Genomic DNA, 26377 nt, shown 5'->3' on the forward strand with positions numbered 1-26377 from the left:
GGGGTGTGAATACTTTCTGAAGGCACCACATTCAGGGTGTCTCCTGTAATGAAAAGGCGTTGGTATTATTTATACAGATGGTCTCCTCTCAGTTTGGCAGAGGCACACTTTCACCAAACACATAGAGTTCAGATACACATTTACTTAATAGAACAGACAAACTTGTCTTTCATATAGAATGATTAATCACAGATTGTGAAGTATACCACCATCCTATGGCCACAGCACATACTGAACGCAATCCCTGCCAACTGGGCACAGACATCAATTCAATGTCTACTCCATGTTGGTTAAAAATACAACAACATTGATTCAACCAGCATTGGCCCAGTGGGCAATAACATGTCACCTTTTATTTGAGGGTATTTTCATGCATACGTTTTACCGATTAGTATTTGGACACCTTTACTTGTAGTGTATTAAAGGTAGTAACCTTTTAAATGTAATGTTCAGTTAAATGATGTATGTAGATATTGGTTCCATTACCCTGTCAACAGTCTATGAACTTCTCTAATGAGTGACTGTTATCCACACTTTGGTTTTGGTAGTCACTGCCAACAAACAAGAATGTTACCATTTTCAGACAAACACGTTACTTCCTTCAGCACACTACTACAACAGTGTGACTGTTTTGGAATAAATTGTTCAATATTTTTCCTTTAACATCCTCTGTGTTGTGTGCTTATTGTTTAACCATTGATATGTTCCAGGTCATTTTGAGAACTTTAGGAGCATCAGGTACTGCTGGAATGTCTACCAGTAGCATGTCCATCTTTATGTGATAAATTAAACTGGTCACTGTTCAAAACATTTATTAAGAATTAAGAAAGTATGAATAGTCCTCACTTTAGATTAGCGACTGAATGATCAGTAAATATTTTATAATATAATTCATTAAACATCTTATGAATTATCTTATGTATCATTATTACAGACTATAAAAGTTCTTAATAAATGCGCTGTTGTGCTTAATCATTAATGCCTATTCTAGTTATGTAATGAGTAATGATTAATATATTGTGAACAAACTGTAAATTCCTTACAAATGTTTTTTTACTTAATAATATAAGCCAGTAATGGAGTTTTAATCCAAAGCGACTTACAGTCATTAATTCTATATGGGTGGTCCCGAATCAAACTGTAAATTGCTCTACCAACTGACAAATGTTTTTTACTTAACATTAACGTGTTACCCTTAATTGCATATTCATGCATTATACCCTCAACGACTTACACGAAACACCAGTGTGATATACCTGGACGTTATGTGATATCATGCAGTATTGTACATTTCAACTTCACTGCACTTGATGAAGACGCTGTGTCACAATTGAGCCACTAGAGGGAGGTGTTTAACAACATATGGAACGACACTTGACTTCCTCAGAATGTACATTTGGAATACTTACATACTATTTATCATTGATTAACATGGAACAACAACCAGACTTATGCCTTCTCCAAGTCCTTCAAATCCAATTCATCCAAATCATTCTCTACAAAATAAATGTGGTGGGAATGAGACATTATTGATGTGGAGTCGGAATAATCATTATAAATTATTTATTACAAAGTGTTATTATAAAGTGTTACCAATCTCTACATTCATTCTGACTCCACAGCATCTGAGAGAGCTGCTCTGGTGTGACCCCTGACCTGGCAGCAGTGATTTAGTGAGAGTAGTGGTACTGTTCATTACCAGTATGTTGAAGTTCAAGTGTCTGTGGTCACCTGCGCTGTTGCGTTTAATCACTAATGCATATAGTAGTTATTTATACATTTGAGAATACCTAACTGACTAACACTTAACACATGTTAAATTAATAATAAATGGTGAGCAAACTGTAAATTCCTAACAAATGGTTTATTACTGAACATTTTAAAGTGTTACCCATAATTGCATATTCTTAAGTTTGACCATCAACTACTTCCACAATACACCATTGAGATATACGTGGATGTTATCTGTTATCATGCATATTGTACATTTACATTTTACTGCACTTGTTGAAGGCATTGTGTCCCAATTGAGCCACTAGAGGGAGATGTTAAACCTACATAATGACTCATGACGTTCTCAAAATGTACTTTTAGAATAGTTACATACAGTTTATCATTAAATAACATGGAACAACACCAGACATTGATATTTGGAATATACAATCCACAATGTCTAAATTGTTTTTTATAACACAAGCTTAATCCTTCTGTTGCCTTCTCCAAGTCATTCCAATCCATACAAATTATTTTGAATCAACACCACATATATCTGATGAGTCATATCAGTGTATTGTTACATGAAAGAAGCAATTACAACAAGTGTCTTACAAAACTATATTATTAAACCTGTTAATCAAACTGGGGAATAAAAACATAGGAACTATGAACGCCTTAACTTCAGAGTTAAAATATGTTTAGCTGTCACTTTGAACCATGGATAAAAGAAAGCATAAATTATTGGATTAATTAAGGAATTAACAAGTGGCAGAAAGCCGATGATAACTGATAATAAATTGTCAATTACAAAAGTAAAAAAGAAAACAAATAGAAATGGAATCCAACAAATGAAATAGTTGACAACAACAATAGACAGAGTTTTTGTTGCTTTTCTCTCAGACTTATTTGCCCGTACAGTTTTAACACCAGACACACTGGCAGCCTCTTTTGAAAATACCTTTCTGTCCTGTGATCTGGCCACCACAAAGATTTTCATATAAAGTGTTATAATAATAGAGCAAGGGACAACCATTGTAATTACAACATCAATTATATTACCCCAGGTTATTCCTTCAACAATTAAACATTATTTCAAACACCTACTGGGTACCAGTACATTGACAAAGTTTTTTATAATAGCAGCTCGGTATATGATACAACAACACCAGGTAATGGATATACAACACACCATTCTTGTTGTTGTTATTTTAGAGTGGTACAATAAGGGATCACACACAGCAACATAGCGGTCAATAGATATCAAGACCAAATTACCCAGCGATAAAGAAGTACATAAAAAAGTAATGTAGATCTGAAAGACACAGAAATATTCCCCAAAACCCCAGCATGATTCCAATAATGCTACAGTCACTACTGGTATCACAATCAGTCCCACCAGGAGATCCGACACAGCCAAAGAGAGGATGAGCAGGTTGGTTGGAGTGTGGAGCTGCTTGAAGTGAGAGATGGACATGATCACGAGTATGTTAAAAAATACTGTAACTGCTGAAATCAATGAGAAGAAGATGTACAGTGTTATGTAGATAGATGTCGATAGCAAAGCCTTTCTGCATGAAGAGTTTCCGTCTTGAAAACAGTACTGAACATCTTCATGTTTCTCCATTTGTAACAAATGCTGAGGTCCTGCTGCTCCTGCTTGGTTCTGTGTGTGACCTTCTCAGGTCCGCCTTTTGACTAACTCTGAGCTCTGCCTCTCTATTTATCCCTGAGCTACTGACACTCATCCCAGGAAAATATAGCATGGGTGATGTTTTGGCCTCATTCAAAGGTCAAATATGTATTTTACATTGTGAAACTGTGATAAGACATTGGAAATGTTTTGGGCGATGTCAGAGCTCATTTTGAACCATAAGCCACAACCTCAGGACACATGATGGCCCACCACATGTCAGCTGGTCAGTGTGTAGGAAAGTTGACAGTAGGGGAGTTGATGAGACAGTATAAGTTTATGGTGTACATGCTAATAGCAAATGCAATCAAAATAGTGGCATTCCATAGACCATAAAAATGTTGATCTGAACTGAATTATTAATACATCACTTGTCTGAGCCGCTGAATTGCGCCTCCACTTTGTCTCTATACTGACATTTTGCCTGTTTGTGTCACATCCTGATCTGTTTCACCTGTCTTTGTGATTGTGTCCACCCCCCTCCAGGTGTCTCCCTTCTTCCTCATTATCCTCTGTGTATTTATACCTGTGTTTCCTGTCTGTCTGTTCCAGTTCGTCTTGTTTGTTCAAATCAAATGTATTTATTTGTAAAGCCCTTCTTACATCCGCTGATGCCACAAAGTGCTGTACAGAAACCCAGCCTAAAACCCCAAACAGCAAGCAATGCAGGTGTAGAAGCACGGTGGCTAGGAAAAACTCCCTAGAAATGCCAAAACATAGGAAGAAACCTAGAGAGGAACCAGGCTATGAGGGGTGGCCAGTCCTCTTCTGGCTGTGCCGGGTAGAGATTATAACAGTACATGGCCAAGATGTTCAAATGTTCATAAATGACCAGCATGGTCAAATAATAATAATCACTGTAGTTGTCGAAGGGTGCAACAAGTTAGCACCTCAGGAGTAAATATCAGTTGGCTTTTCATAGCCGATCATCGAGAGTATCTCTACCGCTCCTGCTGTTTCTAGAGAGTTGAAAACAGCAGGTCTGGGACAGGTAGCACGTCCAGTCAACAGGTCAGGGTTCCATAGCCGCAGGCAGAACAGTTGAAACTGGAGCAGCAGCACGGCAGGTGGACTGGGGACAGCAAGGAGTAAACGTGCAAGGTAGTCCTGAGGCATGGTTATATGGCTCAGGTCCTCTGAGAGAGAGAAAGAAATAAAGAGAGAAAGAGAGAATTAGAGAGAGCATACTTAAATTCACACAGGACACTAGATAAGACAGGATAAATACTCCAGATATAACAGACTGACCCTATGCCCCCAACACAAGTATTCAGACCTGTTACTCAGTACCTTGTTGAAGCACCTTTGGCAGCGATTACAGGGTATGACGCTACATGCTTGGCACACCTGTATTAGGGGTGTTTATCCCATTTTGCTCTGAAGATCCTCCCAAGCTCATTCAGGTTGAATGGGCAGCGCCGCTGCATAGCTTCTTTCAGGATTCTCCATAGATGTTCTATCGGCTTTAAGCCCGAGCTCTGGCGGAGCAAGTTAAGAACATTCAGGGACCTGTCCCGAAGCCACTCTTGAGTTGTCTTGGCTATGTGCTTAGGGTCATTGTCCTGATGTTAGATGAACTATCGCCCCAGTCTGATGTCCTGAGCGCTCTGGAGCAGGTTTTATCAAAGATCTCTCTTAATTTGCTACATTCACCTTTCCCTCAGTCCTGACTAGTCTCCCTGTCACGAGTCCGACCGAGGGTGTTTCCCCTTCCCGGGCGGGTGGAGCTCAGCGGTTGTCGTCACCGGCCTATTAGCTGCCACTGATTGTTTTTCCTCCCCCTCCTTGTATGTTTAGTGGTAGCACCTGTTAATGTTAATTAGTTTGTCTTTATTAGACAGCCGGCCCGCCTGGTGGTTGTGCAGGATTATTTCAATGTAACCTTCGGCTCTGTTGTAGAGGTACGTGTTAGTGCCTGGTCGTGATTTTTTCCATTGTATTTTTTGATTCCCTGGTGTTGGGAACGTAACTTTTGTGAGCACCCTGTGTTGCGTTGGTGCTATTAAAAGACGCACAGCATTGAACTCTGTCTCCTGCATTTGACTCCACACCCACGATAGCCGGAGCATTACATTCCCAGTCCTTGCCACTGAAAAACATCCCCACAGTATGATTCCTCCACCACCATGCTTCACCACAGGGACGGTGCCAGGTTTCCTCAAAACGTGACACTTGGCGTTCAGAGCAAAGAGTTCAATCTTGGTATCATCAGACCAGAGAATCTTGTTTCTTGTGGTGTAAGAGTACTTAAGGTGCCTTTTGGCAAACTCCAAGGCTGTCATGTGCCTTTTATTGAGGTGTTGCTTCCGTCTGGCCACTCTACAATAAATACCTGATTGTTGGAGTGCTGCAGAGATGGTTGTCCTTCGGGAAGGTTCTCCCATCTCCACAGAGGAACTGGAGCTCTCTCAGAGTGACCATCAAGTTCTTACTCACCTCCCTGATCAAGGCCCTTCTCCCCCTATCGCTCAGTTTGGCCGGGCGGCCAGCTATAGGAAGAGTCTTTGTGGTTTTCCCCAGATCTGTGCCTCAACTCAATCCTGTCTCGGCGCACTACGGACAATTCCTCCGACTTCATGGCTTGGTTTCTGCTCTGACATGCACTGTCAACTCATGTCCAATCAATTGAATATACCACATGTGGACTCCAATCAAGTTGTAGAAACATCAAGGATCATCAATGGAAACAGGATGCACCTTAGCTCAATTTCGTGTCTCATACCAAAGGGTCTGAATACTTATGTAAGTATTTCTGTTTTTATTTTTAATACCTATGCAAATTTACAAAAATTAACGGTTTATGGGGTATTGTGTGTAGAAATTAAAATGATTTAATACATTTTCGAATAAGGCTGTAACGTAACAAAATGTGGAAAAAGTCAAGGGGTATGAATACTTTCCAAATGCAATGTATGTATGAAAATACCCTCAAATGAAAGGTGACATTTCTAAAATGTCGCCTCATATAAAACATTTGAACTCATATCCAAAGTGCTAGACTAAAAGCTACATATTTTATACATTTCCTGCAGAAAGAAACAGAGGACAGGGATTACTTTCATGTCCAGAGGCCAGAGGAAGGAACTATAATTCACAATCTGTGACAGAGGGATAATTTTATAATTTGAAATATTCTATAATGAACAAAAATATAAAACTTAAGATTAGAGTGTCACGATCGTCATAATGATTGGACCAAGGCACAGCGTGAGTAGAGTTCTCACCAAACAAAACAATAAAACACAAACAAAACTAATAATAGTTCTAACATGCAACTATCCATAGACAAGATCCCACAAATCACAAATTAGGAAATGGCTGCCTAAATATGATCCCCAATCAGAGACAACGATAAACAGCTGTCTCTGATTGGGAACCATACCAGACCAACATAAACCATTAATCACCTAGATCACCCACCTAGTCACTATCACGCCCCAACCAACAGAGAATAAACAGCTCTCTATGGTCAGGGCGTGACATACACAGTTACAGTCATATGGAAATCAGTCAATTGAAACTAATTCATTAGGCCTATGGATTTCACATGATTAGGAATACAAATATATATATGTTGGTCAAAGACATACAAAAGTATAGGGACACCCCTTCAAATGAGTGGATCTGGCTATTTCAGCCACACCCGTTGATGATAGTTGTATGAACTCGATCACACAGCCATGCAATCTCCATAGACAAACAATGGCAGAAGAATGGGCTTACTGAAGAGAGAAGTGACTTTCAACGTTGCACCGTCATAGGATGCCACCTTTCCAACAAGTCATTTCGTCAAATTTCTGCCCTGCTAGAGGTACCCCATTCAACTGTAAGTGCTGTTAATGTTCAATGGAAACATCTAGGAGCAACAATGTCACAGCAACGAAGTGGTAGGACACACAAGCTCACAGACCTGGGAAGGCAGGAACTCTCTGTCCTCGGCTACAACACTCACTACCGAGTTCCAGACTGCCTCTGGAATCAATGTCAGCAAAATAACTGTTCGTCAGGAGCTTCATGAAAGGGTTTCCATTGCCGTGCAGCAGCACACAGGTCTAAAATCCCCATGCACAATGCCTAGTTTTGGCTCGTGTGGTGTAAAGCACGCCACCATTGGACTTTGGAGCAGTGAAAAATGAATTCTCTGGAGTCACAAATCAGACTTGGCACATGACGGCTTTGGAGATGGCCAAAAGGCACCTTAAGTACTCTTACACCATGAGAAACAAGATTCTCTGGTCTGATGATACCAAGATTGAACTCTTGCTCTGAATGCCAAGCTTCACGTTTGGAGGAAACCTGGCGGATACCATGAGAATGCTTCCTGCCCCAATGCGTAGTGGCAACTGTATAGTTTGGTGGAGGAAGGAAAATGATTTGGGGCTGTTTTTCATGGTTTGAGCATGACCCCTTAGATCCAGTGAAGGGAAAACTTAACACGACAGCATACATTGACATTCTAGACTTTGTTTCAACAGTTTGGGGAAATCCATTTCCTGTAACAGCATGAAAATGCTCCCGTGCACAATGTGAGGTCCATTCAGCAATAGGTTTGTCTAGATAGGTGTGGAAGAACCTGACTAGCCTGCACAGAGCCCTGACCTCGACCACATCGAAAACCTTTGGGATGAATTGGAACGCCGACTGCAAGTCAGGCCTAATCGGCAAAATATTGTATGATGTAAAAGGCATCATCAAACTGTATGATGATGTGGCCGGTGAGACTTTGATTCTTGAAAGTCAAATATCTTGAAAAGTTGACATGAGACACTCAAATCATTTTGGGACTATATCAACAGTGGACTAATAAAAATAAACCAAAGATAATTTGAGTGTAATTTCCCTTTAAGGACATAATTGCTAACATCTAGGTCACTCCACACTATTAGCCACACCCCTGGGTCAGTGATGCAGCACCACCCCGGGCTGCATCACGTAGTGCTCTAAAGAAGTTAACACATCCATCTACACAGACGTCAGCAACGCAGCCAAGGAGTACAGCCTGCAGGTATATGGTACGTAAACAACAACCTCAGAATACTACAACGTGTAGGTGTGTGTGTGTGTGTGTGTGTGTGTGTGTGTGTGTGTGTGTGTGTGTGTGTGTGTGTGTGTGTGTGTGTGTGTGTGTGTGTGTGTGTGTGTGTGTGTGTGTGTGTGTGTGTGTGTGTGTGTGTGTGTGTGTGTGTGTGTGTGCAGAGAGACTCTGGGGAGGGGAGTTTCTGTCAGTAACTCAGGGATAAATAGAAAGGCAGAGCTCAGAGTTTCTCAGAAGGCGGACCTGACAGGGTCACACACAGGACCAAGCAGGACCTCAGCATTTTGAATTGAATTACAAATGGAGAAACATGAAGATGTTCAATACTGTTTTCAAGACGGAAACTCTTCTTGCAGAAAGGCTTTGCTATCGACATCTATCTACATAACACTGTACATCTTCTTCTCATTGATTTCAGCAGTTACAGTATTTTTGAACGTACTGGTGATCATCTCCATCTCTCACTTCAAGCAGCTCCACACTCCAACCAACCTGCTCATTTTCTCTCTGGCTGTGTCAGATCTCCTGGTGGGACTGATTGTGATACCAGTAGTGACTGTAGCAATAATGGAATCATGCTGGGGTTTTGGGGAATATTTCTGTGTGTTTCAATTCTACATCGCTTTTTTATGTACTTCTTTATCTCTGGGTAATTTGGTCCTTATATCTATTGACCGCTATGTTGCTGTGTGTGATCCCTTATTGTACCACTCTAGAATAACAATAAGAAGAATGATGTGTTTTATTTCCATTACCTGGTGGTGTTGTATCATATATGATGCTGTCATTACAAAAAACTTTGTAAATGTGCAGGTACCCAGTAGGTGTTTGAAAGAATGTTTTATTGTTGAAGGAAAAACCTGGGTTAATAACATAATTGACATTGTAATTACAATGGTTGTCCCGTTGCTCTATTATTATAACACTTTATTTGAAAATCTTTGTGGTGGCCAGATCACAGGCCAGAAAGCTATTTTCAAAAGAGGCTGTCAGTGTGTCTGGTGTTAAAACTGTACAGGCAAATAAGTCTGAGAGAAAAGCAGCAAAAACTCTGTCTATTGTTGTTTTCAACTATCTCATTTGTTGGATTCCATCTCTATTTCCTTTCCTTTTTGTATATTTTTTAAGTGAAAATGTTTTAACCTTTATCATCAGCTTTCTGCCACTTGTTAATTCCTTAATTAATCCAATAATTTATGCTTTCTTTTATCCATGGTTCAAAGTGACAGCTAAACTTATTTTAACTCTGAAGTTAAGGCGTTCATAGTTCCTACGTTTTATTCCAACATTTGAGTAACATAGATTTGCCATAGTTATGTAATACAATTGTTGTAATTGCTTCTTTCATGTAACAATACATGGACGTGACTTATCTCAGTGTTTTCATCATAGATACCTGTGGTGTTGATACAGAATGATTTGGCTCGATTGAATTGGAATGACTTGGAAAAGGCATAAGAATGCATAAGCTTTTTTTATTTTTATAAAAGACATTGTAGACATTTTGGGTTGTATATTCCAAATACCAAAGCCTCAGGAGGAGGTTATGAGTCATTCTATATCTTGTTTAACATCACCATCTAGTGGCTGAATTGGGACACAATGCCTTTAACAAGTGTACTGAAGTTGAATTGTTCAATATTGCACAATATCAGATAATGTCCAAGTCTATTGTGTAAGTAGTTGAGGGTAAAATGCGAGAATATGCAATTATGTGTAAGACTTTATAATGTTCAGTAATAAACAATTTGTAAGGAATTTACAGTTTTCTCACCATTTATTAATAATTACTCCCACATGTGTTAAATGTTAGTCAGCGAGGTATTCTCACATGTGTAAATAACTACTATATGCATTAATGATTAAACGCAGGAGACCACAGCAGACACTTGAACTTCAACATACTGGGTAAGAACAGTACCACTACTCTCACTACCACTACTCTCACGACATCACTGCTGCCAGGTCAGGAGTCACACCAGAACAGCTCTCTCAGATGCTGTGGAGTCTGAATTGATATAGAGATCGGTAACACTTTATTTTAACACTTTGTAATAAAGAATGTATAATGGATTAGTAAATGGCTTATTCATCACTCATGTATCATTACTCCCACATTTGTTTTAGTAAGCTAGTTATTCACACATTTATAACAACTTTTATGGTATGTAATAAAGATTCAGCAGATCATTCATAATAATTTTAATAAATATCCTTATAAACCATGTACTAATCATTAGTAAAGTAGTTTTGCAGTCTCTAATCTAAAGTGAGGACTATTCATACTTTCTTAATTCTTTATAAATGTTTTGAACAGTGACCAGTTTAATTTATCACATAAAGATGGACATGCTACTGGTAGACATTCCAGCAGTACCTGATGCTCCTAAAGTTCTCAAAATGACCTAGAACATATCAATGGTTAAACAATAAGCACACAACACAGAGGATGTTAAAGGAAAAATATTGAACAATTTATTCCAAAACAGTCACACTGTTGTAGTAGTGTGCTGAAGGAAGTAATGTGTTTGTCTGAAAATTATAACATTCTTGTTTGTTGACAGTGACTACCGAAACCAAAGTGTGGATTGCAGTCACTCATTAGAAATCAGATCAAATCAAACTGTATTGATCACATACACGTGTTCAGCAGATGTTACTATGGGTGGAGTGAAATGCTTGAACATCTCATAGTGCAGCAATATCTAACAAGTAATATACAACAATTTCACAACAAATACCTTAAACACACAAATCTAAGTAAAGGACTGGAATTAAGAATATATGGAGATATGGATGAGCAATGTCAGTGTGACACAGACTATGAGCAGTTTATAGACTGCTTACAGGGTAAGGGAACCAATATCTGAATACATATCTTAACTGAACATTACGTTTCAAGGGTTATTATCTTTAATATACTACAACATCAAATCAAAATCACATTTTATTGGTCACATACACATGTTTAGCAGATGTTATTGCAGGTGTTGTGAAATGTTTTTCTTCCGAGCTCCAACAGTACCTTAACAATTCATAACAATACACACAAATCGAAAAGGAAAATAATTAAATTTAGAAATACATAAATATTTGACAATGCAACGTCAGAGTGGTACTGACAACAAATACAGTTGAATACAGTATATACATATGCGATGAGTAAAGCAGTGGGTTAACATTATTAAAGTGACTATTGTTCCATTATTAAAGTGACCAGTGATTCCATGACTATGTACAGACTGTATGGCAGGGCTGAGTAACTGGGTGATAGTCGCCTTGTGATGGGTATTTAACAGTCTGATGGCCTTGAGATAGAACCTGTTTTTCAGTCTCTCGGTCCCAGCTTTGATGCACCTGTACTGACCTCGCCTTCTGGATGGTAGCGGGGTGAACAGGCCGTGGCTCTGGTGGTTGATGTCCTTGATTATCTTTTTGACCTTCCTGTGACATTAGGTACTTACTGTATGTGTCCTGGAGGGCAGGCAATGTGCCCCCGGTGGTGAGTTGGGTAGTCCGCACCACCCTCTGGAGAGCACTTCAGACTCTTTACTCTGTACCTTGTTGAAGCATCTTTATCAGCGATAACGCTTCAAGCTCGGCACACCTGTATTTGGGGAGTTTTTCCCATTCTTCTCTGCAGATCCTCTCAAGCTTTGTCAGGTTGGATGGGGAGCGTCGCTGCACAGATATTTTCAGGTCTCTCCACAGATGTTCTAGTCCGGGCTCTGGCTGGGCCTCTCAAGCACATTCAGAGACTTGTCCCAATGCCACTCCTGACTTGTCTTGGCTGTGTGCTTAGAGTCATTGTTCTCTTGGAACCTTCGACCCCGTCTGAGATCCTGAGCCCTCTGGAGCAGGTTTTCATCAAGGATCTCTCTGTACTTTGCTCCGTTCCTCGTTTCCTTAATCCTGACATGGCTCTCAGTTCCTGCCACTGAAAACATCCCCAGAGCATGATGCTGCCACCATCATGCTTCACCGTAGGAATGGTGCCATATTTTTGCCAGATGTGATGCTTAGCATTCAGGCCAAATAGTTCAATCTTGGTTTCATTAGACCAGAGTCTCTTGTTTCTCATTGTCTGAGTGTCCTATAGGTGCCTTCTGGCAAACTCCAAGGCTGTTGTGTGTCTTTTACTGTGGCGCGGCGTCCATCTGGCAAATCTAAAATCTGGAGTTTTGTCACACAACACAATACAACAGATGTTTCAAGTTTTAATTAACTTAGCATGCGAATCGGCGTGGTGTGATAAGCTTAGTTTGCACGGGGTGCACGCTAACAGCGTTTCAATCTGTAATGTCATTCGCTCTGAGACCTTGAAGTAGTTGTTCCCCTTGCTCTGCAACGGCTGTGGCTTTTGTGGAGCAATGGGTAACGGTGTTGAGGGTGGTTGTTGTCGATGTGTGCAGATGGTCCATGGTTCTAGCCCAGGTCGGGGCGAGGAGAAGGATGAAAGCAGAACTGTTACAAATACACCAGAGCTGTTGACAGAGAATGTTCATTTCTCTAGAATACGCTGCCTCCGACGTCGTTTTCGAGAATTTGGCAGTACGTCCAACCGGCATACTGCTGAAGTTCTCTTAATTCCCACATATGCTGAGAACGTGTTGGCTGCTTTTCCGTCACTTTTGCTGTAATGGTAAACATAGTCTTTTGCATGCACACCTTACCACAGTGTTTTCCATAGTGGCCTTTATTTATTAAGGTGTTTTATTGCGCTGCCATGGGTGAGATTCTTGTCATCACAGAGTCACCCCAGACGGTTCTTGGAGCTTGCTCACGCAAAGGGTAATTTATGACCCTGATAAGATCTCAGCCTGGCAGATTCTCACACAAGGCTAGAGAGAGAGGGTGCCATAAATCTTGACCAACTGTCTATCCAAGTAATTTGTTTCTCTCTCTCTCTAAGAGGTGGATTTTTAACTTTTTATTTATATTGATGCTGTGTTTATATCCCTTTATAGTCATGTTGTAAGTGTAATGCCATTTGCTCTTTATTTATTTACATATACGTATATTTTATAGTTATAACCTTTATCATCACCTCCTGGTATGGCAACTGCTCGCCATCCGATTATAAGAAGCTACAGAGGGTAGTGCATCAGGCCCAGTACATCACTGGGGCCAAGCTTCCTGCAATCCAGGACCTACTGTATATACTAGGTCATATCAGATGAAGCCCCAAAAATTTGTCAAAGACTACAGGCATCCAGGCCATAGACTGTTCTCTCTGCTACCACACAGCAAGCGGTACCGGAGCCCCAAGTCAAGTTCCAAAAGGATCCTTAACAAGTTCTACCCCCAAGCCATAAAACTGCTGAACAATTAATTAAATGGCCACCCAGACTATTTACAGTGACACCCCCCGTTTGTTTTTACACTGCTTACATTTAACATTTACATTTAAGTCATTTAGCAGACGCTCTTATCCAGAGCGACTTACAAATTGGTGCATACACCTTATGACAACCAGTGGAACAGCCACTTGCATCTAAATCTTGTTGGGGGAGAAGGGGGGTGAGAAGGATTACTTACCCTTACTTACCCTATCCTAGGTATTCCTTGAAGAGGTGGGGTTTCAGGTGTCTCCGGAAGGTGGTGATTGACTCCGCTGTCCTGGCGTCGTGAGGGAGTTTGTTCCACCATTGGGGGCCAGAGCAGCGAACAGTTTTGACTGGGCTGAGCGGGAACTGTACTTCCTCAGTGGTAGGGAGGCTGGATGAACGCAGTGCCCTTGTTTGGGTGTAGGGCCTGATCAGAGCCTGGAGGTACTGAGGTGCCGTTCCCCTCACAGCTCCGTAGGCGAGCACCATGGTCTTGTAGCGGATGCGAGCTTCAACTGGAAGCCAGTGGAGAGAGCGGAGGAGCGGGGTGACGTGAGAGAACTTGGGAAGGTTGAACACCAGACGGGCTGCGGCGTTCTGGATGAGTTGTAGGGTTTAATGGCACAGGCAGGGAGCCCAGCCAACAGCGAGTTGCAGTAATCAAGACGGAGATGACAAGTGCCTGGATTAGGACCTGCGCCGCTTCCTGTGTGAGGCAGGGTCGTACTCTGCGGATGTTGTAGAGCATGAACCTACAGGAACGGGACACCGCCTTGATGTTAGTTGAGAACGTCAGGGTGTTGTCCAGGATCACGCCAAGGTTCTTAGCGCTCTGGGAGGAGGACACAATGGAGTTGTCAAATGGCGAGATCATGGAACGGGCAGTCCTTCCCCGGGAGGAAGAGGAGCTCAGTCTTGCTGAGGTTCAGCTTGAGGTGGTGATCCGTCATCCACACTGATATGTCTGCCAGACATGCAGAGATGCGATTCGCCACCTGGTCATCAGAAGGGGAAAGGAGAAGATTAATTGTGTGTCGTCTGCATAGCAATGATAGGAGAGACCATGTGAGGTTATGACAGAGCCAAGTGACTTGGTGTATAGCGAGAATAAGAGAGGGCCTAGAACAGAGCCCTGGGGACACCAGTGGTGAGAGCGCGTGGTGAGGAGACAGATTCTCGCCACGCCACCTGGTAGGAGCGACCTGTCAGGTAGGACGCAACAAGCGTGGGCCGCGCCGGAGATGCCCAACTCGGAGAGGGTGGAGAGGAGGATCTGATGGTTCACAGTATCGAAGGCAGCCGATAGGTCTAGAAGGATGAGAGCAGAGGAGAGAGAGTTAGCTTTAGCAGTGCGGAGCGCCTCCGTGATACAGAGAAGAGCAGTCTCAGTTGAATGACTAGTCTTGAAACCTGACTGATTTGGATCAAGAAGGTCATTCTGAGAGAGATAGCGGTAGAGCTGGCCAAGGACGGCACGCTCAAGAGTTTTGGAGAGAAAAGAGAGAAGGGATACTGGTCTGTAGTTGTTGACATCGGAGGGATCGAGTGTAGGTTTTTTCAGAAGGGGTGCAACTCTCGCTCTCTTGAAGACGGGAGGGACGTAGCCAGCGGTCAGGGATGAGTTGATGAGCGAGGTGAGGTAAGGGAGAAGGTCTCCGGAAATGGTCTGGAGAAGAGAGGAGGGGATAGGGTCAAGCGGGCAGGTTGTTGGGCGGCCGGCCGTCACAAGACGCGAGATTTCATCTGGAGAGAGAGGGGAGAAAGAGGTCAGAGCATAGGGTAGGGGAGTGTGAGCAGAACCAGCGGTGTCGTTTGACTTAGCAAACGAGGATCGGATGTCATCGACCTTCTTTTCAAAATGGTTGACGAAGTCATCTGCAGAGAGGGAGGAGGGAGGGGGAGGATTCAGGAGGGAGGAGAAGGTGGCAAAGAGCTTCCTAGGGTTAGAGGCGGATGCTTGGAATTTAGAATGGTAGAAAGTGGCTTTAGCAGCAGAGACAGAGGAGGAAAATGTAGAGAGGAGGGAGTGAAAGGATGCCAGGTCCGCAGGGAGGCGAGTTTTCCTCCATTTCCGCTCGGCTGCCCGGAGCCCTGTTCTGTGAGCTCGCAATGAGTCGTCGAGCCACGGAGCGGGAGGGGAGGACCGAGCCGGCCTGGAGGATAGGGGACATAGGGAGTCAAAGGATGCAGTAAGGGAGGAGAGGAGGGTTGAGGAGGCAGAATCAGGAGATAGGCTGGAGAAAGTTTGAGCAGAGGGAAGAGAAGATAGGATGGAAGAGGAGAGAGTAGCGGGGGAGAGAGAGCGAAGGTTGGGACGGCGCGATACCATCCGAGTAGGGGCAGTGTGGGAAGTGTTGGATGAGAGCGAGAGGGAAAAGGATACAAGGTAGTGGTCGGAGACTTGGAGGGGAGTTGCAATGAGGTTAGTGGAAGAACAGCATCTAGTAAAGATGAGGTCAAGCGTATTGCCTGCCTTGTGAGTAGGGGGGGAAGGTGAGAGGGTGAGGTCAAAAGAGGAGAGGAGTGGAAAGAAGGAGGCAGAGAGGAATGAGTCAAAGGTAGACGTGGGGAGGTTAAAGTCGCCCAGAACTGTGAGAGGTGAGCCTGCTCCTGCTTCTACTTGCTGTTTATTATCTATGCATAGTAAATTTACCTCTACCGATAACGCATGTATGGAGCCTGGTTATTCTTATGTAACTTCATTGTGTTACTTTTAAAAATATTTTTTACTTTAGTTTATTTTGTAAATATTTTCTTAACTCTATTTCTTGAACCAGTAACGGCATTCTTCGTTTGTCGAAAGAGAGTCGGACCGAAATGCAGCGTGTTTGTTACTCATGATCTTTAATGAATGAAAACGGAACGATACATGAAATAACTCAATACAAAAACAACAAACGGAACGTGAAATCTAATTACAGCCTATCTGGTGATCACTACACAGAGACAGGAACAATCACCCACAAAATACAAAGTGAAACTCAGGCTACCTAAATACGGTTCCCAATCCGAGACAACGAGAATCCCCTGACTCTGATTTAAAACCGCCTCAGGCAGCCAAGCCTAACTAGACACACCCCTAATCATTCACAATCCCAATGCTATAAACCCCCAATACGAACACAACACATAACCCATGTCACACCCTGGCCTGACCAAAATATATAACGAAAACACAAAACACAATGACCAAGGCGTGACAGAACCGCATTGTTGTTTAAGGGCTTGGGAGTAAGTACATGACAGCATTCGGCATATTTGATTGAACTAATACTGTTTACATGTGTGATTATTTTTGCCTTATAGAACCAGAACAACTAGATTCTAAGTAATTCGGATTAACAAAATCATACAAAAATCCTCAAATGGAAACAAAAGTGTGTGTATGTGGTGGTAACTATCAAGTGTACAGCGATGGGCCTCAACATCATGTTCTAACAAGACAGCACTATAGAGGACAGAACCAGACCCATCAGTTGTAAGCATATATAGTGTGAGGGAATTCACAGCAGACCGCTCAGACGGGTGAGGGCATACCAGCCAACTGTTTTCACGTTGTCCTTCGAGCCAGAGTTAATGACCACCACAGCTCCAGGCCTCCCGTCATCTCCACCACGGGAGCGTCATCAGAGCCGGTACTCCACGAGTCGCCAGTCTACTCCCCTGAGAGACACTACTCCAGGATCACCCGTCCGGAGTGTTCACCACCTCCATGGGACCACTGGGGCCACAGCTATTTAACAGATATTCGTTGTTCCGGGCCCCCCGGCTGGAATCTACGTTGTGTCTGCCAGAATGTCGGGAGAGCCACCTCCCCACCAAGCGAGGTGACCCACCAGATGTCACCCCTGTTGTGTCCCCTGACCTTGTTGTTCAGTTCCTTTCCTTTCTGGTAGGGTTGGAGTTCCCGTCTCACCCGGTAGGCATAGAGTTACAGTTGTGGGTCTGCCTGGCAGGTGTAAAGTGAGCAGGATTTGAGTGTCCTGCCCATCAAGTAAGTCAATTGTATCCTGCATCAATGATAGGGTCAGAGTTAAATTCCTTCCCTGTTGGGTCAGAGTTCCCCTCCTCTCTGGTAAGGTCAGAGTTCCCTTCCTTCCTCGTAGGTTGAGAGTTCCCCTCCTTCCTGGTTCCCTTCCTTCCCGGTAGGGCCAGGTTTATAGTCCACCTGCCTTTCCAGTAGGCCAAGTATGTTCTGACCCTCAAGTAGGTCTTGTGTATCCTGTCATGCTGGGCCATAAGTTAGCTGCCCAGTCTGCAGGTCTGCAGTCTCCCACCCAGCTCAGATTGCAGCCTCTTGCATTAGTTGTTAGACAGTTCCCTATCCCACCAGGCTATGAGCCCCCTGCCATGCTAGGCCAATAGTTAACTTTTCTGTCTGCAGATCTGCAGTCTCCTGCCCTGCACAGATTGCAGACCCCTACCTTAGTTGTTAGGCAGTTGTCTGTCCCGCCAGGATTAGAGCCTCCCTTCTTACTAGGCCTCATGTATGTTGTATTAGGCTTGCTGTCTGCAGACGTAGTCATCCCACCATGCCTCCTGCCTTGCTAAGCCAAAAGTTACCTGTGCTAGGTTCTCAGTCCTCAACCCTCGTCAGCCCTCAGTCACTAGCAGCTACCCTGCAACAGCAGAGTTAGAGGGCCCTCCCTCACCCACGTGTCCTTCCATGGGGAGGCCCCAGGACTGTCTCTGCGTATCTCTGTACCTACCTCGTGGGGCAGCACCAAAGCCATGCCTTTTCTGCAGGGTAGGATTTGGCACGCTAACAATAAGCTTCCCGATGAGGCTTGTGGCTTTTCAGAGACTTTAAATAATGTGGCCCCCATTAGAGACTTTGCCATCAGACTGCTAAACAGCATACACTAACTCAGATAGGCTGCTGCCTACATTGAGACCTAATCACTGGCCACTTTAATAAATGGATCACTTGTCACTTTAAACAATACCAGATGAAATAATTCCACTTTAATAATGTTTACATATCTTACATTACTCATATCATATGTACATACTGCATTTTATACCATCTATTGCATGTTGCTTATGCTTATCGCTCACATATATATTTATATGTACATATTCTCATTCACCCCTTCAGATTTGTGGGTCCAGAGTAACGCCGAGGTCCTTCACAGTGTTATTTGAGACGACTGTACAACCATTACGATTAATTGTCAAATTCAACAAAAGATCTCTTTGTTTCTTGGGACCTAGAACAAGCATCTCTGTTTTGTCCAAGTTTAAAAGTAGAAAGTTTGCAGCCATCCACTTCCTTATGTCTGAAACACATGCTTCTCACGAGGGCAATTTTGGGGCTTCACCATGTTTCATTGAAATGTACATCTGTGTGTCATCCGCATAGCATTGAAAGGTAACATTATGTTTTCGAATGACATCCCCAAGAGTTAAAATATATAGTTAAAACAATAGTGTTCCTAAAACGGAACCTTGAGGAACACCGAAATGTACAGATACTTGTTAGATATTACTGCATTGTTGGAACTATAAGCACAAGCATTTCACTCCACTCGCATTAACATCTGCTAACCATGTGTATGTGACCAATACAATTTAATTTGAACTTTGATTTGATTTGATTTCAGAGGTAATGAAGGAATACAAATCCACCAGTGAAAAACTGTCCAGCTGTTGTTGCTATTATTTAGCCCATATTCCTAAAACGCAATGACAACATCAAGATTGTGACTCTACAAACTTGCAGGATGCATTTGCAGATTGTTTTGGGGCTGCTGTCACCACCCACCTCAGCCCACACTGCCACAAGAAGCCATCATGCACCTGAGTAAGATGAGTTGCCTACACACCTCTCTCATCTAAGAGACCACCAGCCCTGCTCCAGGCCTCCTCAGTGGTCAGGGAGTGACCACACCCTCACCAGTTGGGAGCTGATGAGGGAATATGAGTACCTATGTCACGAGCAGCAAGAGATCAGGAGGGCGTACTCAGGCTACATCTCACTTTTTTATTATTAGTTTGTGTTCGTGTGGTTGACAACATTAGCAAAACATTTGCAATTCAACACTTTCTCACGTTTTTGCAAATAGTGTTTGTGAATTAAATGTTAGATATGTTTCCTTAAACATCCTGTATTGTGTGCTTATTATTATTATTATTATATTATTATTATTTTACCCTTGTCATGCCTACTCCTGCTCCCTCCGTGATCGGCATCGCTGGTCTACTACTCACCGGGCCTGGCAACCGACATTATGCACACCTGGCAACCATCATTGCACACACCTGCTCCCCATCATTACGCACACCTGGACTTAATCACCACCCTGACTACTTTATATAGCATTCAGTTGCCTCAGTTATCAGGCAGTATTGGTTTTGTTCATGTTCAGTAAGCTCCTCCTGTTTTGTTTATCTGCTTTTTGTAAAAACTTACCTTCTCGACCTGCGTGCTGACTCCAAGCAAATACGTTACAGAATTCTGCCTCAGAAAATATGTAAGCAGCAGAAGATAACAGCATCTTCCACATGTTCAAGGAACAGGGTGATCTACTCCACCAACACCACCAGCTGGCAGTACTGGGTACGACCTTGAAGGAGGTCCTCCGCATTCTCCAGTGCCTTGACACCACCATCTGGCTCTACTGGGTACGACCGTGAAGGAGGTCCTCCGCATTCTCAGCTGCCTCGACACCACCAGCTGGCTCTACTGGGTACTACCGTGAAGGAGGTCCTCCGCGTTCTCCACTGCCTCGACACCACCAGCTGGCTCTACTGGGTATGGCCGTGAAGGAGGTCCTCCACGTTCTCCACTGACTCGACACCACCAGCTGGCTCTACTGGGTACGGCCATGAAGGAGGTCCTCCGCAGTCTCCACTGCCTCGACACCACCAGCAAGGTTCTCCAATCCTATGTAGGGCCTCCTACCACAGGTCGTCGCAGTGAGCCAGTCCCCCAGCCGTCCACCCAGGGCAGCGAAGCCTGACTGTCCCTTCCGGAGAAGTATGACGGCACTACATCAAAATGCCGTGGCTTCCTATTCCAGGGCTCCCTCTATTTCACCTATCATACGGGAGCCCCTACCACCGAGTGTTCCAAGGTTGCTACGGTCATTTCCCTGCTGACCGAACGGTCGTTGGAATGGGCTACGACCATCTGGGAGAGAGGAAAGGAGGAGCTGGGTTCGTTTGAGAGGTTCATGGCTCTGTTCAGGGTGGTCCTCCAGAGGGCAGAGATGGAGGTGAGAGAGTTTTCCAACTCCAGCATGGTGCCCAGATCACTGCGGATTAGGCCCTCATGTTTCGGAGTGTGGCAGCCTCCAGAGGATGGAATGAGCCGGCACTCCGCACTCTATTCCCAGTGGAATGCACGAAGAGGTCCAGACGGTGTTGGCCCCCACAGCCCGGTCCATCCGGTGCCTCCTCCAAGCACCAGGCCTCCTGTAGGTCTCCCCAGCCTGGTGGGTCCTGTGGCAGCCCCACACACCAGGCTGTCTCTCCGTCTCCTCCCTCCAGGTTCTCACGCCTGTCCGGAGCTCCCTCCTGTCCAGAGCTGCCAGAGCCGCCCGTCAGTCCGGAGCTGCCAGAGCCACCCGTCAGTCAAGAGCTGCCAGAGCCGCCTGTCTGTCCAGAGCTGCCAGAGCCGCCAGTCAGTCCGGAGCTGCCAGAGCCCCCCTCCTGTCCGTAGAGGCCAGAGCCGCGTGTCTGTCCGGAGCTGCCAGAGCCGCCCGCCTGTCCCCCGCTGCCAGAGCCCCCCGCCTGTCCGGTGCTGCCAGAGCCGCCCGTCTGTCCGGAGCTGCCAGAGCCGCCCGTCAGTCCGTAGCTGCCAGAGCCGCCCGTCCGTAGCTGCCAGAGCCGCCCGTCTGTCCAAAGCTGCCAGAGCCACCCGTCTGGCCAGAGCTGCCAGAGCCGCCCGTCTGTCCAGAGCTGCCAGAGCCGCCCTTCAGTCCGGAGCTGCCAGAGCCGCCCGTCAGTCTGGAGCTGCCAGGGCACCCCTCCTGTATGGAGATGCCAGAGCCGCCCATCTGTCCGGAGCTGCCATAGCTGCCCGCCTCTCCCGCGCAGCCAGAGCCCCCCGCCTGTCCGGCGCTGCCAGAGCCGCCCGTAAGTCCGGAGCTGCCAGAGCCGCCCGTCTGTCCAAAGCTGCCAGAGCCGCCCGTCTGTCCAAAGCTGCCAGAGCCACCCATCTCTCCAGAGCTGCCAGAGCCGCCCGTAAGTCCGGAGCTGCCAGAGCCGCCCGTCAGTCCGGTGCTGCCAGAGCCGCCCGTCAGTCCGGAGCTGCCAGAGCCGCCCGTCTGTCCGGCGCTTCCAGAGCCCCCCGCCTGTCCGGCGCTTCCAGAGCCGCCCGTCTGTCCGGAGCTGCCAGAGCCACCCGTCAGTCCGGAGCTGCCAGAGCCGCACGTCAGTCCGGAGCTGCCAGAGCCGCCCGTCTGTCCAAAGCTGCCAGAGCCGCCCGTCTGTCCAGAGCTGCCAGAGGCGCCCGTCTGTCCAGAGCTGCCAGAGCCGCCCGTCTGTCCGGAGCTGCCAGAGCCGCCCGCCTGTCCCGCGCTGCCAGAGCCCCCCGCCTGTCCGGCGCTGCCAGAGCCGGCCGTCTGTCCGGAGCTGCAAGAGCCGCCCGTCAGTCCGGAGCTGCCAGAGCCGCCCGTCAGTCCGGAGCTGCCAGAGCCGCCCGTCTGTCCAAAGCTGCCAGAGCCGCCCGTCTGTCCAGAGCTGCCAGAGGCGCCCGTCTGTCCAGAGCTGCCAGAGCCGCCCGCCAGTCCAGAGCTGCCAGAGCCCCCCGCCTGTCCGGAGCTGCCAGAGCCGCCCGTCTGTCCAAAGCTGCCAGAGCCACCCGTCTGTCCAGAGCTGCCAGAGCCGCCCGCCAGTCCAGAGCTGCCAGAGCCCCCCGCCTGTCCGGAGCTGCCAGAGCCCCCCGCCTGTCCAGAGATGCCAGACCCGCCCGTCTGGCCGGAGCTACAAGAGCCGCCCGCCTGTCCCGCGCTGCCAGAGCCCCCCGCCTGTCCGGCGCTGCCAGAGCCGCCCGTCTGTCCGGAGCTGCCAGAGCCACCCGTCAGTCCGGAGCTGCCAGAGCCCCCCTCCTGTCCAGAGCTGCCAGAGCCTCCCGCCTGTCCAGTGCTGCCAGAGCCCCCCGCCTGTCCGGTGCTGCCAGAGCCTCCCGCCTGTCCGGTGCTGCCAGAGCCTCCCGCCTGTCCGGCGCTGCCAGAGTCTCCCTCCTATTCAGTGCCCGCTGTAAGGGTCCCCAGTCCGGGGTCGGCGGCGAGGGTCGCACCTCCATAGGCGCTTCGTAAGTGGGACATGACTAAGGTGGAGTGGGGTCTATGTCCCGCACCAGAGCCGCCACCGCGGTGAAATGCCCACCCAGACCCTCCCCTATAGGTTCTGGTTTTGCGGCCGGAGTCCGCACCTTGGGATGGTGAGGGGGTACTGTCACGTCCTGACCTTAGTTCCTTTTCTATCTCTGTTTTGGTTTGGTCAGGGCGTGAGTTGGTGTGGGCATTCTATGTTTTGTTCTATGTTTTGTATTTTTGTGTTTGGCCTGGTATGGTTCCCAATCAGAGGCAGCTGTCTATCGTTGTCTCTGATTGAGAACCATACTTAGGTTTCCTGTTCCCACCTGTGTTTGTGGGTAGTTGTTTTATGTTGTTTCACCTGATAGGACTGTTTCGATTTTTGTTGTTGCACTTTTGTTATTCTTTTATTCAGTGTTCAGTTGTAATACATTTAACTTGGACATGTACCACGCTGCAGTTTGGTCTGAACTTTCCTACTCCTCATCAGATGAAGAAGATCGTAAGAACTGCTGCTCAAATTATTTGTTACTCTAATTTTTTACTTATATATTTTTCACTTTACATGTATTTTTTCTTAAAACTGGATTGTTGGTTAAAAAAGGCTTGCAAGTAAGCATTTCACTCTTAAGGTACTCACCTGATCGGAGTTTGTGAGAAATACATTTGAATTGATTTGGAGAAAATGTACCTTTTCTCTCATCTCCAACTATCAGTAAGGCTGAAGGACAGGCTAGCTGGGCACAGCAACATCCAATCCAGTCATACATTACATCATGCTTTCATTAATTATTTGTTTATCCAAACGTTTGTTCATTTGTGTGTGTGTGTGTGTGTGTGTGTGTGTGTGTGTGTGTGTGTGTGTGTGTGTGTGTGTGTGTGTGTGTGTGTGTGTGTGTGTGTGTGTGTGTGTGTGTGTGTGTGTGTGTGTGTGTGTGTGTGTCTGTGCAGAGAGATCCTGGGGAGGGGAGTGGCTGTCAGTAACTCAGGGATAAATAGAGAGGCAGAGCTCAGAGTTTGTCAGAAGGCGGACCTGACAGGGTCACACACAGGACCAAGCAGGAGCAGCAGGACCTCAGCTTTTTCACCTTTTATTACAAATGGAGAAACATGAAGATATTAAATACTGTTTTCAAGACGGAAACTCCTCTTGCAGAAAGGCTTTGCTATCGACATCTATCTACATAACACTGTACATCTTCTTCTCATTGATTTCAGCAGTTACAGTATTTTTGAACGTACTGGTGATCATCTCCATCTCTCACTTCAAGCAGCTCCACACTCCAACCAACCTGCTCATCCTCTCTCTGGCTGTGTCAGATCTCCTGGTGGGACTGATTGTGATACCAGTAATGATTGTAGCAATAATGGAATCATGCTGGGGTTTTGGGGAATATTTCTGTGCGTTTCATTTCTACATGACTTTTTTATGTACTTCTTTATCGCTTGGCAATTTGGTCTTGATATCTATTGACCGCTATGTTGCTGTGTGTGATCCCTTATTGTACCACTCTAAAATAACAACAACTAGAATGATGTGTTGTATATCCATTACCTGGTGTTGTTGTATCATATACGATGCTGGTATTATAAAAAAAGTTGTAAATATGCAGGTACTGCGTAGGTGTTTGACAGAATGTTTTATTGTTGAAGGAATAACCTGGGTTAATATAATTGACTTTGTATTTACAATGGTTGTCCCGTGCTCTATTATTATAACACTTTATATGAAAATCTTTGTTGTGGCCAGATTACAGGCCAGAAAGGTATATTCAAAAGAGGCTGCCAGGGTGTCTGGTGTTAAAACTGTACAGGCAAGTAAGTCAGAGAGAAAAGCAGCAAAAACTCTAGCTATTGTTGTTGTCAACTATTTAATTTGTTGGATTCCATCTCTATTTATTTTCTATTTTTTTTCTATTTTATTTGACAATGTATTATCATTATTCATCACTTTTCTGCCACTTGTTAATTCCTTAATTAATCCAATAATTTATGCTTTCTTTTATCCATGGTTCAAAGTGACAGCTAAACGTATTTTAAATCTGAAATGAAGGTGTTCATAGTTCCTATAATTGTATTCCCTCGGTAGGCCAACATAGGTTTGATATAGTTTTGTAATACAATTGTTGTAATTATTTATTACATGAAACAATACACTGACATTACTTATCTCAGTGTTGTCATCATAGATACATGTGGTGTAGATACATTATGATTTGTCTGAATTGGAATGGAATGACTTGGAGGAGGCATGAGAAGGCATAAGGTTGTTTTATAAAATACATTGTAGTCATTGTGGATTGTGTACTCCAAATACCTAAAGTTGTGGTTGTTCCGTGTTACTTCATGATAGTATGCAAGTTTTCTAAAAGTACATTCCGAGGACGTCATGAGTCTTTCTATATGTTGTTTACCATCTCCCTCTAGTGGCTCAAATGTGACACAACGTCTTAATCCTGTGGTGTTCAGTTGAAATGTACTATACTGCTTATCAGATAACGTCCCAGTCTATCTCAGTGGTGTATTGTATAAGTAGTTGATTTTAAAATGTAAGAAAATGCAATTATGTGTAACACTTTATAATAACATCCAGTAATAAACCATTTGTAAGGCATTTAGAGTTTGCTCACCATTTAATATTAAGGACACATTTGTGAAATGTTTCTAAACTTGGTATTCTCACATTTATAAATAACTTCTACAGTATATATATTAATTATTCAACACAACAGCCCAGGAGACTGTAGCAGACACTTCAACGTCAACATACTGGGTATTAACACTTCCAAAACTCTCACTACTTCACTGCTGAAAGGTCAGGGGTCACACCAGAGCAGCTCTCTCAGAAGCTGTTGAGTGTGAATGAATATGGAGATTGGGTAACACACTAAATCATTTATAATGGATAATAATGTATATTCATAAGATGTTTAATAAATGTCTATGAAGCATTTAATAATCATTAGTAAGTCGTGAGAGTTTTGGTCTCTTTGCAAGTCGTGTTGCCGTCCCTAATCTAAAGTGAGGACTATTCATACTTTCTTAATTCTTCATAAATGTTTTGAACAGTGACCAGTTTAATTTATCACATAAAGATGGACATGCTATTGATAGACATTCCAGCAGTCCCGGATGAACCTTAAGTTCTCAAAATGACCTCGAACAAATCAGTGGTTAAACAATAAGCACACAACACAGAGGATGTTAAAGGAAATGTATTGAACATTTTATTCCAAAACAGTCACACTGTTGTAGTAGTGTGCTGAAGGATGGTAACATTATTGTCTGTTGGCAGTGACTACCAAAACCAAAGTGTGGATTGCAGTCACTCATGAGAGCAGTTCAT

The 26377-nt window shown here is 44.7% G+C and overlaps 3 protein-coding genes and 3 pseudogenes across 4 annotated transcripts in view; 5 read left to right on the forward strand and 1 right to left on the reverse strand.

Moving 5' to 3' along the window:
- LOC118375226 (trace amine-associated receptor 6-like) overlaps window positions 1–25645 on the forward strand; it is a 55169-nt pseudogene extending 29524 nt beyond the window's left edge.
- Window positions 1–26377, forward strand: part of LOC118375225 (trace amine-associated receptor 13c-like) — a 189367-nt gene that overhangs the window by 125541 nt on the left and 37449 nt on the right. The gene's annotated exons all lie outside the window — the stretch shown is intronic.
- LOC127931185 (trace amine-associated receptor 13c-like) overlaps window positions 1–26377 on the forward strand; it is a 200701-nt pseudogene that overhangs the window by 125453 nt on the left and 48871 nt on the right.
- LOC118375224 (trace amine-associated receptor 8c-like) overlaps window positions 1846–26377 on the reverse strand; it is a 121829-nt gene continuing 97297 nt past the window's right edge. For both annotated transcript variants that reach the window (XM_052523032.1, XM_052523030.1), the window contains exon 2: window positions 1846–2674. In XM_052523032.1, coding sequence (XP_052378992.1) covers window positions 2381–2674 — 294 coding nt within the window. In that variant the 3' untranslated portion in view covers window positions 1846–2380. The remainder of the gene's footprint in view (window positions 2675–26377) is intronic.
- LOC127906096 (trace amine-associated receptor 13c-like) lies at window positions 8688–10203 on the forward strand (annotated as a pseudogene).
- LOC127931184 (trace amine-associated receptor 13c-like) overlaps window positions 24041–26377 on the forward strand; it is a 190008-nt gene continuing 187671 nt past the window's right edge. The window contains exon 1 of the mRNA XM_052523034.1: window positions 24041–25353. Coding sequence (XP_052378994.1) covers window positions 24132–25082 — 951 coding nt within the window. The 5' untranslated portion in view covers window positions 24041–24131 and the 3' untranslated portion in view covers window positions 25083–25353. The remainder of the gene's footprint in view (window positions 25354–26377) is intronic.

This window comes from Oncorhynchus keta, chromosome 7 (assembly GCF_023373465.1).
Source record: "Oncorhynchus keta strain PuntledgeMale-10-30-2019 chromosome 7, Oket_V2, whole genome shotgun sequence".
NCBI classification, from domain to species: Eukaryota; Metazoa; Chordata; class Actinopteri; order Salmoniformes; family Salmonidae; genus Oncorhynchus; species Oncorhynchus keta.